The 18,423-nt window shown below is 50.4% G+C and overlaps 1 protein-coding gene across 1 annotated transcript; it reads right to left on the bottom strand.

Annotated features, from left to right (window-relative positions):
• Positions 1-1,304: 1,304 nt before the first annotated feature.
• Positions 1,305-13,807, bottom strand: DUSP5 (dual specificity phosphatase 5). The gene is made up of 4 exons (XM_072971863.1): positions 13,214-13,807; positions 8,736-8,884; positions 5,613-5,832; positions 1,305-2,829 (listed from the first exon to the last, which is right to left on the bottom strand). The coding sequence occupies exons 1-4, from the start codon at positions 13,590-13,592 to the stop codon at positions 2,423-2,425; spliced, it is 1,155 nt and encodes a 384-aa protein (XP_072827964.1). The 5' UTR covers positions 13,593-13,807; the 3' UTR covers positions 1,305-2,422.
• Between the last annotated feature and the right edge of the window lie 4,616 nt (positions 13,808-18,423).

Here is an 18,423-nt window from a genome sequence, read left to right as displayed (position 1 = left end):
CCCCTTCAGCCATTCAGCACCTGGACTGGCTCGCACAATGGGACACACTCCAAAGGTGAAAGGAAGTTCAGAGATGGGAAACCAGGCAGAGACCTCAGGCATCAGGTCGACCAAGCCCTGAAGTTTGGTCCAGCGAGGTTAGAGATTAGCACCGAAGCAGTGGAGTTAGGGGCCGAGTGAGGGTTAGAACTCAGGACTTCTCCTTCCCTGTACAGTGCTCTTCACTCCACTTTCTTCCCCTGGAAGCCCTGCTTGGATTATGCAGGTGAGGGGTATAGGCTGAAAGAAATGCAGCCTCCCCAGTCTGGGTGACATTCTTATCTGAGGACTTTCCAAGGACCCTGTGGGAAAAGAAAGTTGTGTGGGAAGCAAGACCTCAAGCAAATCCTTTGAGGTGAGACGTTTAGAAAGAGCTGGGCTACCCTGGGCTCAGCTGCCTTCTTGCTATTTGCTGACATGGCACCTGTGGAGGGAGCTGGAGGCCTCTTTGGGCCCCCAGTAATCAAGGGGTACGGATTGGAATCCTTGTGTCAGGCATCTGTGATGATATAAATCCCAGCCAGTTTCCAGTTCCCCCCGATTAGAAAACAGGGGCCTCGAGAGTTAGGCTGGAGCAGAGGCACAAGCCTTGGGATAAGCCCCTTCCTTCCAACACCACACAGAGATTATTCAGAAGGCAAGCTGATTCAGCCTTGGATTTAAACCCACTCATCGAGGGGTTTACATAGGAACTCCTGAGGGTATTATCTGGAAAAATTAATTCCGAAGGGTATAAATAGGGAGAACAGGTCCTTAAGGTGAACCTTCACCTAGTTCACTTATTTGTCCCTTGGTCATTTCCCCAAACTTTTCTGAATGTCTGCCGTATGCCAGGGACTGGAGGGCAGAGGCTGACCACCAGCTTGGAGGGAGGAAGCTGACCTCAGGTTGGCTGGAATCAAGGGCCTAGAGATTTAAGGGACTTTTAGGATCATCTAGCTCAGTTCACCCATTTCATACATGAAGAAGCTGAGGTTCGAGTTGGACTCTTTCCCTGGGGCTCATGGAAGTGAAGAGCCCAGAACAGGCGGATGTTCTCCATGTAGACTGCGCCTAAGGAATTGTCTTGCAAGCGTGCTCAGGGAAGCCTCTCGGTTGGAAAGCACTATTCTGTATCATTTTCAAGATTGCAAGCTTGTGAGCAAATGCACAGCCTCATGCCTCCAGCTGCACACCCTTGGGGTTCATTTGGAAGTAAAACCCAGTGAGGCAGGCTGGGTCCCCACCTCAATGTATCCCTGCCCAACTCACCAACATGAAGAAGCGCTTTTTTCTTTTTACTATTTTTATTTTGCACTATAAAAAAAAACATACAACAACAATGACAACAACAACCAGTAACATACTGCTTTTCTTCACATTCATATGGATTTTAGGAAATTATTGCCTTTTCCCCTGGAGAAATAACCTACAGACAAAAAAAGAAGTAGTACCACATTGAGAAATCTGCAAATCCCAGAAGTCAACAGCTTGAAGACAACCCCCAGGGGCAGGGAGGAAAACACGTGTCACCAGAGACAAAACAAGCACATGTAAGGACAGCAAGCTGGGGTGATGACCGTCTCAATGCCACTGACCCAGGCAGTAGGTACCCTTTCTCTCCTGGCACCTACTGCCACCACCTCAAAGGGGTGATTTTTGGTCTATGGTCTAAAGAACTCTTCAAATAACACAAGAGTTGCTTTGAGGAGAGGTGCAACGAGAAAGGTTCAAGTATGAGTAAGAATCATGCCGAAGTCCAAAGTCAGGGAAGAACCCACAGCGGGAGGGAAACCAGGCTGTTACCATCTACTTCACCCAGCTGACTCCACTGGACTCAGGATGGAGTCTTGAAAACCTATGAGGGTTCAAATCGGCATATACGCTGTGTTCCCTAAAGCCCTGTAGGGTTACTTTCCCGACTAGATGGCGACCAGATCAGCTTATGCCCTGAAGCAACACAGACAGATCCCGAGGCTGCCAAAGTTAAAAACGTAAGGTGGAAATTGTGCTTCCTTCAAGGTGAACTGGCTTTGTTACTGCCTTTCCTCCTGGTCTAGCGACTGCTTTCCCCCACGTTGCTGCAGGTATTTATTGCCTTATGCTTGAAATGAAAAGGCGAACTTCGAGGTGCAAAGACCGGGCAGTCCTGAGGGCAGGGGTTCCGGAAGTACAGTAGTCAGCACGTGGGTGCTCTTGTAATGGCTTGGCCTTCCTTCGGTCCCGAGAACCTATCCCCGAGATCAGTCTGAAGTTTGTTTGCAAACCTGGTGACCACTCATTGTCCCATCGGGGCAGCGGGACAGAGTGAGGTCTTCAGTATTGCACAGGTATGAAATGTCAGTGAGTCAAAATACAAAATCACAGTTGTTCGTGGGGCTGGGCTGGCTCCTCTATCCCGGTTTTAGCAGGATGTGGCTGTGGCCATGGGGCTCCGGCTGAGCTCTGAGACCGTCGAGTGGGTGGGCACTGGTGCCAGCACCGAGGTAGGGAATGTGCAGTACGAACCCTGCACGTCGGGGCTCAGTGTCTGCAAATGGGCTATGAACGAAGGGCCGGCTGCCTCCCCTTGGCAGGAGGGAGCCTGGGGAGTAGGCGTGGAAGGCAAGATCTCAGACTCATACTGCAGGAGCTGGCCCATGAAGCCGAAGTTGGGCGAGATCACACTCCTCCTCTGCTTGATGTAATCAAAGGCGTCCTTCAGGCGGAACTGCTTGGTCTTCATGAGGTAAGCCATGCAGATGGTGGGCGAGCGGGAGATCCCAGCCTCACAGTGGACCAGGACCTTACCTCCCTCTTCCCTGACACAGTCTGGAAGAAAGGAAAAACAGTGGGAATGAGTTGGGATTGGAACCCAAAGACAATTGGTTTAATTAAAGGAGTTTTAAAAAAAGAGACCTAGTTATCAAACGGTCTGCCTCCTTAACTGCTATGGTATGTTCCCACATGAGTCTGCTGCCAGACTTTAATCCCCACTGGTGAGGATAGAGCTTTTGGGGTCTCCCAATGATGTCTATACTTCCATAGGACCTTTACAACCCTTAGAGCTGCTTCCCAGTTCTTCAGGATTCTTGCACAGGTTCTGCCACTAGAGGCGCTAGACCTGGCATAACCTGCTTCCTGGGGATGCCATCTTAACTTGGGTTCTACGGATAGGATGGGTTTCAAGAGGTCTTTGGAAAATCCTTGAGATTGCATGTAAGTTTTTACTGGGCATCCACATTTTTCTGAGAGGGTCCCAGGCTCAAAGACTGACTCAGAGAAGCAATTTGTCTCTGGGGGTTTGATTCTAAAGGCGATGACCTAGCCCACATCCTGGTAGAGGCCTTCCAGTCTCCCCGGCCACCCTTGTTTGGCTGTCACAGGGCAAGATGCTTGGCTCTGCCCCAAGGATTCCCACCAACCAAACATACAATAAATAATGCACAGCCACTAATTATAGCCTTGGCTAAGTGACGCTTACTAGACGAAGGATATAAATGGCTCTGGCAAACTCCATCTTGCACAACAATGGGAGTCACTGCTATAAAGCTACCACCATTGGTTAGCATTCGTTAGCTCAATATGACAAAAGGTGGGGTGCCCTCCATTTCTGTTCCACTCCTCCCCCAAAAATGGGCAGAGGTAAAAGGTTAAATATATTTACATACCAAATAAAAACCACAAAAAAGTCTTTCCAATTCCCTCTCTTGCTAGTGGGGAAACAATTACATCACAGGAAGTTAGATGTACCTGGTATTATGTAAGGCCACAGCATGCAAAAGCATTTAAGATTTTGAAGGGCAAATAAAAGGTCAGCCCCCTTACCCACCTCCCTCCTCAAGTTCAAGAAGTTTGCAAATGTACCTATAAGATCAAAAAGATCACGTTTCTGAGGGGTCACAGAGGAACCCCATCAGAGTGAAAACCCCAAAGGATACCCCATGGTAGCTCATGAAAGGTGCCCCCCATACAGTCTCTGACTCAAAAGGAAGAAGAAAGTCCCTGTAAGTGAGTTCAAAGGGGACTCTTAAGTCCCTAGGACCACAGGGTTGTGACTCCGATTTTCCTTTGCTCCTCCACTGGCCTCTGAGTAGTGTAGCTTTTAATTGGCCCAAAGCCACATCTCAGAAAGCAAAGGGCCTACAATGTGTTGCTTCTGGATCCCACTCCACCCCTCAGGGCTTGCCTTCCATGTGGCCCTCGGAAGGGGTCAGTGCCTGGTTTGGCCTCGGCCCCTCCTTCCTTCAGCAGGCCAAGGAGTCTGGGGAAAAGCATCCCATGTTCTTTCAGAAAGCTGTGGGTTTGTGCAGTTATGTATATAAACAGACACAATGCACACATAAGATGGGGAGGGAGGTTTCTGGGAAGCAGATGGGGGCGGGTTTCATGATCTCACTGAGTAGCTATCCAGGTAATTAAATAACAGCCTGAGAAGGGCAATGCATTCCCAGGGACGGGGACAGGGAGAACAAGTTAAGGGTTTCTCACCCTGAACCCATCACTTTGGCTGCCTCTCAGCAACTCCAAAGGACTCAGTTCAGCCTAGAGGCTCAGGGGCCAGGGAGGGCAGGCTTGGCCCTTTGCCTCTGGTGAGTTTTTCATAGGGTTTCCTGTGCAGTAGAAACCATGTGCGAGGAGCCAAGAGGGCCCAGCATGTGGCTGATGGGGTAGGGGACCCTTTAATGGCTCCTTGCACTAAGTAGTATCATTGCTGCACCCAACACCTGCCTTTTGCCCTCCAACATCCGTCAGAGCAAGAAGCAGGAAGAACATTTCTCTGTGTCAACAACTCTGCATGTTTAAAGGGAAAGAAGGAAAGGGGTCAGGACCACAGGGATGGGGAGTGGGTCTCGCAAATTTGAGACACAACAGTTAGCCTAGCCTCTGAGGGAGAGGGATGGGGAAGAAAAGATATCAAACAAAGAGAACCATTCAGGCTACACTGAGAAGCTGGAATCCCAAGACCCAAAGTCCTCTCCAGGCAGAGGGACCAAAGGTTTCCAGGTCTACACAATGGAGTAAATGATAACTGCCTCACAAAATATACAAAGGATGCAAAAATATGCCACCTTCTCTGTGCATAAAGCACAGGGCTTGAGAAGAGTGCTATCTTCAATCCAAAATTAGCTGAAATGCAAAACAGACTGCCCCCAAAGCAGTTTGCCAAAAACCATGGAAAGCTGCCGGAGCCCCAGGGGCTCAGTGCGTAAGTAGTGCTCTCTCATTCCTTCTGTTTGCTTTTAAAAATATCTCAACCTACGTAGAAGCACAGTTCGGGTGGTTTTTTCCCTCCCCTGCTTCCTTGATGTGAAGCATCACGCACACATGCACCCCACTTCCTGCCCAGCCAGAAACACTAACAAGAGCGGCAGTGAGTCCAGCCATAAAATTATATTAATTCATTTATCTTGCAAATTAAAGCCCCTATTAATAGCAACTCAAATCCTTCCCTCTGCCTTTTTGGTAGATGCATCCCTTCTTGGCTCCAACTTGTGGTGGCTGCACAAACAAGACGCTTTTCTTCTCAGTGAAGGGAGCCCCCATCAGTACATCGAAATCTAAGAACACCTGGGGGGTCCCCAAAACAGCTGAGGGGGAATGGCTGCACCTACCGATGAAGTCTATTGCTTCTTGAAAGTGGGAGCTGATGTCAGCTGTGTGGCTGTCTTCCACAGGGATCCATTTGTAGTGTAGGTGGGTCGTGCAGGCCTCGGAGGTTCGCCGTGAGACATTCAGCAGGGCCGTGATGTGCAGGTTGGCAAGGAACTCGCACTCGGATGCATGGTAGGCACTTCCAAGGTAGAGGAATGGAAGGATTTCGACCGGGCCGCCCTGGAAGCAGGGGCAAAAGACAACCAGGAAATATTGGACTGGCTGGCTCTTTTGGGAGAGGAACAAAACAACCCTGACCTAACCTATTTGCTTTAAGGTGGGAGGTTCCCTTTCTGGTTTCCAGGTAGAGAAGGTTCAGAGGCAGAGCAGTTCACGAGTGTGGGTGAAGCCTCCGTCCTGGCAAACTCTCTACCTTACATCACTGCCTTGTGACTCAATGACAGCAAATCCCACACAGCCAAGATTTTCATTTTCTTATATATATATTGAAACAGCAGGAAATGCCAGCGGCCTTCCTATGCTGACAAGATGAGAAGCGTGTGTTGTGATGGAAGCCTCAAGAGGCCCGTGTGGAAGTTCTAGCTGCCCTGAGAGTGCCAGGGCAAGCCCTTTAACCTCAGGGACAGCCTTGGTTTCTTTCTAGATAAAATAGAAAAGTGTTCAACAAGGTGAGCTCCCCTCTTCACAATCCAGACGTTGTATATAATGTCTTTCATCAAAACTGGGACATTGTGAACCCTAAGATGCAGCTGGATCTCAGGGAGATCCTCCAGCCCCACCCCTCCAAAAAAGTACGCTTCTCCAAAGCGAGAATAGTCATGATCCACCCAGGATCCTCAGGTAAAGAAAAGCTGTTAGGCCGTGAGCAGAGGGGCATCCTCCACCCCTGCTCTTCTTCAAGTGGGGCTGAGTTTTGGTGAGAGATGCTGACATCCTCAGCCTTTTGGGAGGCCACCCACACAGCAGGTTTCTAGTTAAGGAGGATCCCCATTAGAACCAGAGACCATCTACCCCCGAGGCAAAGCTAAAAAGAACTGCTAGCTAGTCGGGCTCTGGCCATCTCAGCATTTCCAGGGTGGCAGGAAAAGCCATTGTTCCATAATTCGAACAATGGGAGCCCCTGGGGATTTAGAGGGAAAACACTGGTCTAGGGGGACAGTGGCTGTGCCTTTGGGAGCCATTCCTGTATCATCCATCCGCCTCCTGTGTTTCTATTTCCTGTCCTGGAATAAGAGTGGAATGGAAACCTAGGGGCAGACCCACAACAGGGAAAGCGGCAGGGGACGAGGGCCGGCAGCAGGCAGTTCTCAAATTACCCTGCATGTGGTGTTTGCTTTTTCTTTCCTGAGAAGTCAGGTGTTTAAAGCAAAGGCCAGTCTGGCCACTTGAAAGAAAGTTATACAGGATTTTACAGACCGTACAATAGTAACAACCAGTATTTTTATTAGCTGGTCCCTGAGCTTAACACTTTAGATGTACCTACATAGATCTCTCGTCTCTTTAGTGGCTGGAAAATGCTGACACCACAGGCCTGGGATCATATCCAATTTCTTCTGGAGCTTAGCCCCACACCCTGAAACCACATTTCTTTCCTTTTTTTGAACTTTCTCTTTAGACTCAAGAGGAAGACACCAAAGGCCTTCAGAAATCCCAAAGGTTAACATGACCTCGCCTGGCTTCTCTCAGTGCAGAAGCACTTCTAAGAAGGAACACTGGGGGGTTCCCCAGATGAACCCTGGAGACACATCAAGGCCTCCCTGGTCCTTGCTTGGCCAAAGGTCTGCTATGCTTTCACAACATCCTGCAAATTCTCATTTCTCTTTCACTTTCTGAGAAAAGAGGGGGGAAACACCACCCAAACAAACAAACAAAAATAGAAATCCAGCTAAGCCGGATGCTCATGGCTTGAAAGCTAAGGGTTCATCATACACTGTAATTTTAATAAAGGAAAACAAACAAAATAATAACCCTGGCACCTTGCCAAGCTAATAGGCTTCCTCCTGACCAAGGATCCCTTTCAAGGAAAGGCCACTTGGCTGTCCTTGGAAGGTTATCCCCAGGGCAGAGCTCTGCTTGTGGTGGGCAGCTGGCATTTTAGGCAGCGTCTAGAAATCTTCCTTCTTATGATTTGGATGTGTTCTTATTCTGTGGGAAGAACTTGAAAAGATCCTCCTACCAAGTCAGGTGCCTAGAATGGCCTTCTTCCAAAAGAAGGCATGTGGGAAAAAGAACAGGGTCCTGAAAAGAACCAGAACAGGGAGTTAAGAGAAGGCGGTTCTGGGCCTAGTGCTGACATGAACCCTGCTGCAGGATTCTTGACGAAATCAATCATCCCACCAGCCATAACAGTTTTTCCCTCTGTAAAGTGGGAAGGTGGGTTTTGATCTTTGGTTTCTGCAGATTTGAGTCCTCGCCTGCTTCTCCCTCATCTTTCTACATCGTAGGTAACCCCATGACCAAGCCTTCCACTTTTCCTTCCTTTAATTAAAGTACAATTCTTTGAAGGAAAAGAGAAAACTCATGTTGCAGACACAAGAAATCCTCTATTATCTCTTGCTCTCCTCTGGTTTCAGAATTTATGGAATTATAAGCATCAAAAACCCTTTGGAAAGGCTGCTTAGCCATCCAAACAGTAGTTTCTCTACAACCCTCCCCCAATGTTCCTCCTGCCCCATCTCAGTTAAAAATACCAACAAGAAACGCCTTGACAGGTACCAGGTTGGTTTGCAGAAACTGCAAAACATGAACAATTACGAAGATCAATGCAGGTAGCCTGAAAGTCAGCTCTGAAACGTCTTCAGAGAAACCTAAACTGATATTTCGAAGCTTCTCTGCACCTCCCAGGCCAGCTAATATTAATGTATCTTTCACTTCCCTTTTCCTCCAAAAGCCGTCAAGCATCCTGAGGCTCGTTTGCTCTTGTCAGCTTATTTGCTGGAAGGAAGCCCGTTTACTCTTGGATGGAAACTCAAGTTGGCAAGCAACAGAGGCTCTCTAAAGCTAGAAGCCTCTGCCAACTCCCTGATCCGCAAAAGAACCAACCAGCGTGGCTGAGTGGGGAGAGGGGAAGTCACGGTGCTGCGCAGGGACCAGAGCCAAGATGCCACTTCCACGCCATGTACCTGGTCGTAAGCCGGCCTGTAACTGATGTTGAGCACTGGTTTCCCACTCTGACTGATGAGGGCTCTCTCGGTTTCAACCTTCTCTTGTGAAATGGGTTTTACATCCACACAACACTCAGGATATTCTGAGTGGAAAGTCTCATATCCCCCTACAAGAAAAAAGCAAGACAGATGTAAGCATTGATTTTTCTCAGGCTGTCAGAAAATGCCAAGAATTGATCAATACCCTGAGTGTGGAACAGTCAAAAATATTAAGCTACTATAGATTCTGGTCATCTAAAACAATTGAACCAAAACAAGTAATAGTTTTAGAATAGAAATGGGACACACACACACACACAAAAGCTATAGTTCAGAGAGGCAATGATTGACTTTTGATGTCTATCAGAAGCAGCTTAAACTGTGAAAGGGAATGTATCTGGCATCTGACAAATACTAAGCAAATCTCTCCAGAAAAGGAAAGCTACTTTCTCTCTTGTCTATCTAAAATGCAGGTGTGATTATGCAGAATTTTATTAATTCGTGAAACAGACTCCTAAACTGGTCTGTTTTGCCCTTAGCTCATGAGCTCTAAACTGGATTATAAATCCCCTCTATTCATATGGGAATGGGGGCTAACATGAGGTTTAAACTCAGGGCAATAAAACAGCCCTGCCCTTTCTCTCTCTCCCAAGGTGCTAAGAACACTGCTGACAATCTTCTCTATGGGCCCAATTTAGAGTAATCAATCTAGTTAATAACCTTCCAAACCAAACTGGAGGAATGAGGCCTCTGGAACTTAATTCTCACTCCCTTAAATAAAAACTCTCTCTCCCCTTGATGACCACCACTCCCCATTTCTCTCTCCTTATTACCCTCCCCTTGTGAACTTCCCCCCCCAACCACACACATGCCGTCAAATCAGTAAGTCAACTACTGGCAGGTATGATTCTGTAAAAATCTTTGCTATATTTAAACTTCTCCAAATGGATCATGTAAGGTAAAAACTGCTCTCTGACCAAGTCACAGAAACTTGAGTGTATTAATAACCCTTCTCAGGTCCATACATGTGGTGGGGAAGAACCAAAAGAAAAACTGGCCTCGAAGCCTCAGAATGCCAGGTGCCACTGGGGAACAGGCCAGCCTTGCCTGGGGGAACCCTTTGTTTCCAATCCAAAGAGACCTAAGGCACTTCCTAGAGCCTCCAGAAAACCCAGTTCTTTTTCTTGCCCAGAGAATTCACTTGGGGTCAAATCATCAATTAAATAAGCATTCTGAGACCATGTGGTTTTTCAAAGAGGTCACCCTTTTAACTTGGTCTTTGGTGTTGTGGTGTTGTGATACCCCACAATGGACCACATGGTGGCTATTTAAACCCCTGCAGCAGACAAATGGTTAATGGATTACATGGCAGCCTCCAGCTCCCTCCCAGAAGCTGCAGCCAATTCCTAGAATGAGTCATCTTGCCATTACTGCTTCCTCTCAGCTTGCTGGAACTGCCTCCGCCCCCACTTAGCACAACCAAATCTCCCCTGTGGTCACTTCGACAAACAGCCCATTGCCCGCCCCCCTCCCCAAGCTTCTGGACCTCCACAGTGACCAAGTTCCTGGTCACGATGACAGGCAGTGAGGTAGAATGTATGGAGGTGTCTGTGGCTTAGTTTCCCCTCCCCCCATAGCCCTAGGCCCCCTTCCTTCCTAGGAAGCAGACAGAATGCCAGACTTAAACTGACCCACAGCTTCCTTGGAAGAGGTGAGAGGTGTCCTCAATCAGTAGATCACTTCCTGTGCTTGGGCCTCAACATCCTGAGTTGCAGGAGACAAACTGATTGTCAGGGGATGGGAATCTGAAGCAAGAGTGGCCCAGTCCCCAGTCCTCTTAAACTTTAGAATGAGGCTTGGGAAAGAGAAGCCTGAAGGCCACCCCATCTCTTGGATTTAAATAGAGTGCTTAAGAGCTGACTCCCAGGAGGACAGACAGGAGGAGCGGGTGTGGGCTGGGTCCTGCCTGCCTGTTGACAAAATAAGGCAGGCAGACAAAGAGTCTTAGTGTAGTTGAGGAACAGATAAACAGCACCCTGCCTCTTCAAGTTGGGGTCAGGACGAGTCCTTCAGATTAGATGGTCTCTGTCTTTCACCCACTCCCATCTGAGGGGTGGAGAGGCGAAACATTCCTCTCTGGTGCCTCACTTGAGTTGTAAGAGCCATGGCAATTCTTCCGACTGCTTCAACGCTCTTTTGAGTGATTCTGCTTTCGATCAGCACCACACTGCCAGAGGAGCAGACAAAGTGCAAGGACACTATATAAATACCCACTGACAATTCCATTCGGTTATCGTCTCGTTTTAGTGGATTTTTTAGGGGGTGGGGGAAACATTGAGGGAAGTGTAAAAGGTACTGTTCCCATGATCTGAGATGCCACCAGATTAAAAACCTGAACTTTCATCTGGACATGAGTTAAAGAAATAATGTTCTTTGGCAACAACTTAAAAGTTTAGCACTGTTATAAAGGTAAGTACCAAGCAATTTCTCCTGAACTTTAAAAGGGACATAACTTTCGCCCTGGCAATCTCATAATTTTACTGAAAGTGCACATGCAAAAGTATCTGGACAAAGATATACTCTCCCACATTGCTTCAAGTAGTAAGGCTGGAAGCAACCTACTTACTGGCTATCACCAGGGGACGGGTTTAAAAGTGAATCGGACATGTATGCTCTGATATGGACAAATCTCTCAAGACCTAGTTAGGTGAAAGAGGCACGAACAGGAACTATACACAATCATTCTATTTTTAAGATACTCATGGAAAATTAATTTATCTAAAGACGAACACGAAATAGTTGACCATTGTCTAGGGGGAGTGGAACTGGGTCCTAGGATATGCAGAATATGCACTTTTCATAGTACAGCCTTTATACTTTATGTTACTCTCATTTAAAAAATTTAAACATTAATTTTCCTGAGATGTGATTCTACAGAGCTGCCTACTTCCTGTGGCAATAACTTCTAAACTGCTAGCATAGCCCCCTTGGAGAGGGGTGGGGAGCAGAATAGGACTAAGAGGGGTTTCCTGGAACATATCTTTCATGCTACTGGAGAGGCAGAAGCTTTTCCTGTACTAAGAACAGGAGACCCCCCCCCAAAAATCAGGAAGACAAAGAAATCAGGGGCCAACCTCTGCAGAGCTTGGAGGCCATGTTTCCATTCCCTAGAGGCTGAGGCTGAATAGAGAGGAAAGATTATCATCTTCTGCCCGTTGTTTCCCTAACAGGAATCAACAGGGGACAGTCTGCAAGAGGTGCTAATAGAGATGGGAGCTGCCTGTGTGCCTCTGGTATCTCCTGGCCTGGAGTGTGTAAAACTCCCCAAGTTGCTCGGTTTTAAACAGTGCTCTCACTCTCTCAGCTCACTGCATCTGAGTTCTGAACCGAATCAGTGTTACATCTGGAGGTGTCTACACCAGAGTTGCCAGGGCCCTGGGGCACTACCTGGGTTGAGTCCTTATCTCTGTACAGCAGGCTAAATCTTCGTAAGGTTACAAAGGACTCAAATACAAGGCAGAAGCAGTCATGGAAAGTGACCCAGAAATTTAAGTGTCAATCACCCACCCACCACCACTACCAAAATCATCTCCCCCAACAGGTGTAAGGGGCAGACTGGTGACGCAGCTTCTGGGGGGGGGGGTCCTCAAACCAAAGGCGACGCAATTCCCTTTACAACCACCCTGTGGCACCTCTCCTAAATCCTGGTTGCCTAGCCAGCACGCCTCCTACCCAGACAGCGGCCGGCCGGGTTTGGCCCGGGACTCCTCCAGGGGGTGATCCCGGGGCGGGGGAGAGGAGGTGAAAAGGGTGGGAAGGCTGTCAGCTCCAAACTGAGCAAGAGAAAGGCCTAGGAGGGGAGAAGGGGAAGCCAAGGAACAATAAAAAGCAATAAAACGAAATGGAAAGGAAGGGGAGGGACTCGCCAGGGTCAAAAAGGCAAGAGGGTCGAAGAAGACACAGCCTAACGTATGTTAATTGTCCAGGCGGGAGGCAGGGGGCACCGCGGCGCCACGCTCCCTGGGGCTGGGGGGGGTAAGGTCGCGACCTGCTGATCCTGCCAGATCTATCAGGACGGCTCAGAGCGCAGGCCCCAGCGAGAGCGGTGAAACCCGCGCCAGGAAACGGGACCCGAGCCCAGCACGAGCCGACGGCACTCCCCCCTCCCCGGGCTGCTAAGAAGCAGCGCCCCCAGCTGCGTAAGCAGTCCCACCCACCCCGCCGACAGGCTGTCGGCGCTTTCGAGGAACCGGTGGGGAGGGGGAAGCTGTGAGCGCTGACACTGGCAGTGCCCTCCCTAGCGCACGTCAAGCCCCAGGATGCAGACCCAGCGGAGAACTTCCCGGGTTCCAGGGTCGAGGAAGGGGCCCGGCGCCAGAAGGGTATCCCAGAGCCCGGGGCCGTCCCGGCGTGGAGGCGGAGAGGGTGACAGGGGACCGCCGCCCCGACGCGCTCACCTTTGAGGAAGTAGACCCGCGGGCCGGCGGGTAGGCAGGCGAGCAGCGAGGTAAGCACGACGCGCGCGGCGCTCTCCTCGCGCAGCTTCTGCCAGTGGCGGCTGCCCTGGTCCAGCACGACCACGGCCGCCACGCCGCCGCCTCCCTCCTGCAGCAGCCGTGCGCGCGCCGCCTCGTCGGGCAGCACGTAGCGCGCCGACACCGTGCCGCCGCGGGCCCGCCGCAGCACCACCGAGTTGAGGTTGACGTTGAGCGAGCCGCGCACGCTCGACGCGGCGAAGGCCAGGTAGGGCCGGCAGTCGAGCACCACACAGCGTGCCGCCGCCTCCTTGCGGAGCATCTTGCGCAGCTGGCGCCCGTCGAGAGACGTGACCTTCATGCCGCCACCGCCGCCCAGCGGCCCCGCGCCGCGCGCCCCGCAGGTGCCCACAGCCAGGGTGCCCGCGGCGAGGCCCGGGAGGGCGACCCGCGGGGCTGCGGTCGGCCCACCGAGTCTGGCGCCCGAGCGGCCGCTCAGCTCTTCTTTCCCGCCCCGCACGCTAGGCGCCCGGCCCGGCCACTCGCCGCCCCAGAAGCCGGGGATTCCGCCAACAGCGCCGCATTTTATATGAATGAGTGTGCGGCCCCTGACGTGGCTGCCCATATAAGGCCGAATATGGGTATTTCCCCGCCCCTTCTGGCTGTGGCCACGCCCCCGGAGAGCGGGACGCGCGGGGCCGGCGCTGAGCGTTAGTCAGCCGGGGAAAGAGGAAGTGGCTGGCGCCTCCCTGCGCTCTCTGCGGCATTGAGCAGAGACACTCACTCGCGCATCACCGGGGGCTGCCAGTGGGGTGTCAGGAACACCACGAAGCCGAGGTGACCCACGCTGTGCTGGAAGAGGAGGAAGCGGAGGAGGCAGAGCCGGCGCCGCACCATCGCGCTTTGAGTTTCATAGACGTAGGTTCAGAACCTGCTGGGGGCTGTGACAGGCACCGCGGTAGGCAAAGCAAGGGGCGGCCTCGGCCAGTGCCCCCAGATGAATCAGAAGTACATTTCGAGCCTTACCGGTCTTTACGCGGGAAATGAGATGATAGCTGGGATTTGCTTCAAGGGCTGGGCTGTACATGACTCGAGATTGGATTTGTGTTGGTAATCGTTGAAGTGATGGATACTTGGGGGTTCTTTACTTTTCTCTATGTTTTGAAATTTTCAATAATAAAAGTACCCAAAAGTAAAGATGGTGAGAAAAGAGCAGCAATTAATCCCCACAAATGGATCCTGCACCTTGGGTGGTCTTTTTCTCTGTCACCCTCCCAATAATAATTAGAATATTTGTGTTTTAAGGGACAGTTTTCTGGCCCCAGGAAAATCTGTCATGAAATCAGCTGCAGCATCGACATGCACGGTTGATGGTGCTCAGCCCAGCCAACTGTCCAGGTGGCTTCTGGATTTGGGGGATTATCTGTGGATCAAGTATAATCCCAGGCTGTCTGCCCCTACCAGTCCCCAGCAGCTTCAGGCATCCATCCCGTCTTCGGGAACTGGACACGATTCACTCATTCAGCAAGTACTTATTAAGGGTCGGCTCTGTGCCCTGTTAGCTGCAGGGACATGTGTGACGGAAACATGCTTCTCCCCTCAAACTCAAGACCTACTATTTTATTGTGAGCCTGAGGGAAGAAGCCTGCCTCCACTAGGGAGGGGCTTGTTGACTACTGACAGAGGGGAATGAGATTTTTAAAGGGAAGCAGAAATCGAATTCTAAAATCGAATGCAATGAAATCGGATACCATTTAGCTGGCATTGCCTCTGGGTCTCAGTTGCCTTCAGTCAGAGGCGCTGGCCTCACCCTGCCAGTGGAGTCTTAATGAAGAAGTGATGTAGGGGTTTTCTTCCTCTCTGGGGTTATCTGTGCCCACTTTCCCTGCAATCTGTTCCTCCTCCAGTGTCACCATACACTTGCAGACATTTCAGCCTAGAACCACACATGTGTGGCGCACCCACATGGCCAGTGAGCAGGACACTGCACCAGCTGCCCCCCAGCCCAAAGAGGAGGTTGGGCCTCTTTAAGGTCCTGTAGTCAGCGTGGAGGAGCATCCAGCGTGGAGGTGTGTGCCATGGGGTAGCGGTGGGGCCCTGGAGAAACCCCCACCCCACCAAAGCAGAGGAGAGCTGAGGTGAACTGCAACGAACAAATGGAGGTGAGCCAGGCCCTGGAGAGGGAAAGGGGAGGGCATTCCAGGCAGAGAGAACTGCTTGAGGTAGAGGAAAAAACAAGAACCCAGCATGGTATGTGCTGGAGGTACGTGGGAGACTAAGGCATTTCTGGTATTTATTAGAAAATTAAGCAGGATCAGGCGACAGAGGGACTTGTGTGCCATTTAAGGCATTTGGATCTTCTCCTTTGGCTGAGCAGCCCCGGATGAGGGGTGTTACTCAGTGACCTGGTCAGGTGAGCACTCGGGGGCCTCCCTGAAGTGGCACTGTGAAGGATGGATGTTTTATTTGAGAATAGGGGGAGCGGTCCAGGCCGGAGTGAGGGAGACAGATAGGAGGCTTTTCTGGGTAATCCAGGCCTGAGCTGATAAGGGCCTGCAGGAACTTGGCAGTGATAGCAGGCCACACAGATGGGAGAGACATTCAGGAAGTAAATCGCCAGAAGGGTTGGGATGGGGAGAGAGGAGTAGAGGTTGATTGAGTGATTGGTGACACCTTTAGACAGGGACCCTACAGAAACAGGTCTGGGTAGGGAGCAGGAGGAGGGGGCAGGGGTGAAATTTAAACATACTGATAAGTAGAAACTGATCATGGGCTGCTCAAGGGGATAGTGCTAGAGTGGCCTGACCAGCAGTGTAGGAAGGTCAGCCGGATTGCTCTGTCACTTCCCATGCCCAACAGATCACCAAGTCCCAGGACTCTGCCTTCCAGATGTTTTTTCTAACCTGCCCTTTCTAGCCCCGTGGCCCCCGGCCAGCTTTGTGGGTGTGTGACCTGTATAGCTGCACAAGGCCATACTTAGAAGGGCACCAGACTTGGCTTAATGCTCTGCTCTCTTGAAATTCTTAATAATTTTTGGACAAGGGACCCTGAATTTTCCTTTTGCACTGGGCCCCACAAATTATGGAGCAGGTCCTGCCCATGGCTGTAGTTAAAGGGCCCCATTAATCCCCTCGCCCCAGATTGGGCCCTACAGCAGCATCCTGTTTCCCAATCTCCAAGCCCTCTCCTTGCTCTCTTGTCCTCTGCAATGTGATCTTTTCAAGCTTAGATCAGAGCGTAGAGCCCACCTGCTCTGCTCAAAAACGCTTGGTGACACCTACGCACTGTCTGATAAAATCCACATTCCTTAGTGGAACACCAAGGTCCTTGTTCTGGCCAACTGGCCATAACCCACCTTTAGCCTTGCTTCTCTCCTTCCTTCCCCTGACCCCCAGCCCCAGGCTCCAGCGACACAAAACTGCCTGTTTTCTAAACTTGCCCAGTATTTTGCTGCCGCCACTCTTTCCCACAGGACTTGAGTGCCTTCCCCCATTCCTTTGTGTAGGAATCCTTCTCCACCTTCACACACCAGCTCCAGAACTACTGTTGCACCTCCCAGAAGCTGACCCCTTAATCCCTCAGCCTGTTAACCGGTCCCCCTCCTGGGGGTTCTCACTCTTGTGCAGTTTCCCCCTCCCCCAACCTGACACGTGAGTGTTATCTGTCCTGTCATTAGCCTGAAGGCTCCCAGGCCACACTGAGGACTTATCCCACCATCTGTGACTCCGTCATAACACCCAGCACATGGCAGGAGCTCAGTCAACGCTGGTGGAAAGGAATCCAGTGCTTGTTGAGACTTGAAAGCAGCTGGCTTTTTAGGAGGCACCTGGGGGGAAAGTTGGCCATAGCATAAATCAGGGTTTTAGACCCTGGGTCAGGAGGCAAGATGGGAAGCTGTGGGTGCACAGTCCTACTCAGATCAGGACTAGAATTCATAGGCCACAGGCCTAGGAGGAGGAGGAGGAGAGTGTCTGAGACTGGAGTTGTGTAAATGATCATGCCTGCCCCTCTACAGCCTTGGAATGGGAGTTGGGGGTGGGTTCAGGGGAAAAAGCAGACTTTAAATGAACAATATGAACCTATGAGGCAGGACCTTGTTCTAGTCGTTATTCTCTCCCCTCTGCCAGTTCTACTCAGAATGGGGCAAGAAGATTTTTATGTTTCCTGACCCTCATGTGACTGGTCATCCTAACCCTCACCTGATTCACCATTGTGATTTGTTGTTCTTACCCGTTGGAGGGTTGTGGTGCCCCTTTTAAAAAAGTGTGGGCCTATTTCTTGGAAAACTGCACATACAGCATTTAGTTTCCAATGTTAGAGAGTTTCAGGGACCCGGGAATTCCTTTGTCTGTCCATGCTCATCACAGCCCTGCCTCCCCCACCTACCCATAAAGTGGGGCCAGGTGGTCTGTGGGGGTGGATCAGAGAGTGCCCCAAAATGCCAGGCAGGGGCCCAGAGCCATCCCAAAGCCAACCCATCCTCTAGTAGCCCCAGCCCTCAGATGGATGCATTTTGCCACCTCTCTTCATCCACTTGTTTGTTTCTCATTATCAAAGTAGCACATGTTCATTGTAGAAAATGTGGAAACAGCAGAGGAGTGAAAATGATCTCTGTGAGCTCTACTTTCTTTGGCATTAAGATCCCCAATCAAGACTGCTATTGGGTCTGGACCCAAGACTTGCTTCCCACCATCTTGGTAAAAGGAAAGAGCCCTGGATTAGGAGTCAAAGTTCTGGGTTCCTGTCCAGCCTCCGCTTGATCAGCTCCTGTTGTTTACCTACTGTTTGTAGAGTTATCTTTTGTGTGTACTGGAGTTTTTCTCCCCATGACCCTCCCTTCTCCCTTGCCCCCAGGATCTTAGAGTGGAGTGAATACAATGTTCTCTCAGGAGCACAGGCAGCACTTGGCTGTGTGGCTGTTGAGAATCACTCACCCCTTGGTTTCCTGCCATGGTTTCCTCTTCTATAAAAGAGGGACATCAGTGCCTATCTGCTAATTGTGAGTGGCAATGACATAATGTACATAAAGCTCTAGTGTGATGCAAGCATAAGGTATTTGTATGGTTGTTGTTGCTAATAGTATTATCCATCAGCAAAGCACTTACTCACTCACTCAGTCAAATCCTCATGCACTGGTACATTCAGTTTCTTCTGCAAAATGGGAATGAAACTAGGACTTAGCTCATAGGTTA

This window comes from Vicugna pacos, chromosome 11 (assembly GCF_048564905.1).
Source record: "Vicugna pacos chromosome 11, VicPac4, whole genome shotgun sequence".
Taxonomy (NCBI): Eukaryota; Metazoa; Chordata; class Mammalia; order Artiodactyla; family Camelidae; genus Vicugna; species Vicugna pacos.
Note: the sequence above shows the minus strand (reverse complement) of the source record. Positions and strands in the feature narration are given on the sequence as shown.

What these genes read in the sequence shown, in the direction of transcription:
- DUSP5 (XM_072971863.1), bottom strand. Translation starts at nt 13,592, where the DNA reads ATGAAGGTCACGTCTCTCGACGGGCGCCAGCTGCGCAAGATGCTCCGC. An exon ending in GCGGGTCTACTTCCTCAAAG is followed by an intron (nt 8,885 to 13,213) that starts GTGAGCGCGTCG and finishes TTTTTCTTGTAG; the next exon opens with GGGGATATGAGACTTTCCAC. An exon ending in AGAAGCAATAGACTTCATCG is followed by an intron (nt 2,830 to 5,612) that starts GTAGGTGCAGCC and finishes CCTTTCTTCCAG; the next exon opens with ACTGTGTCAGGGAAGAGGGA.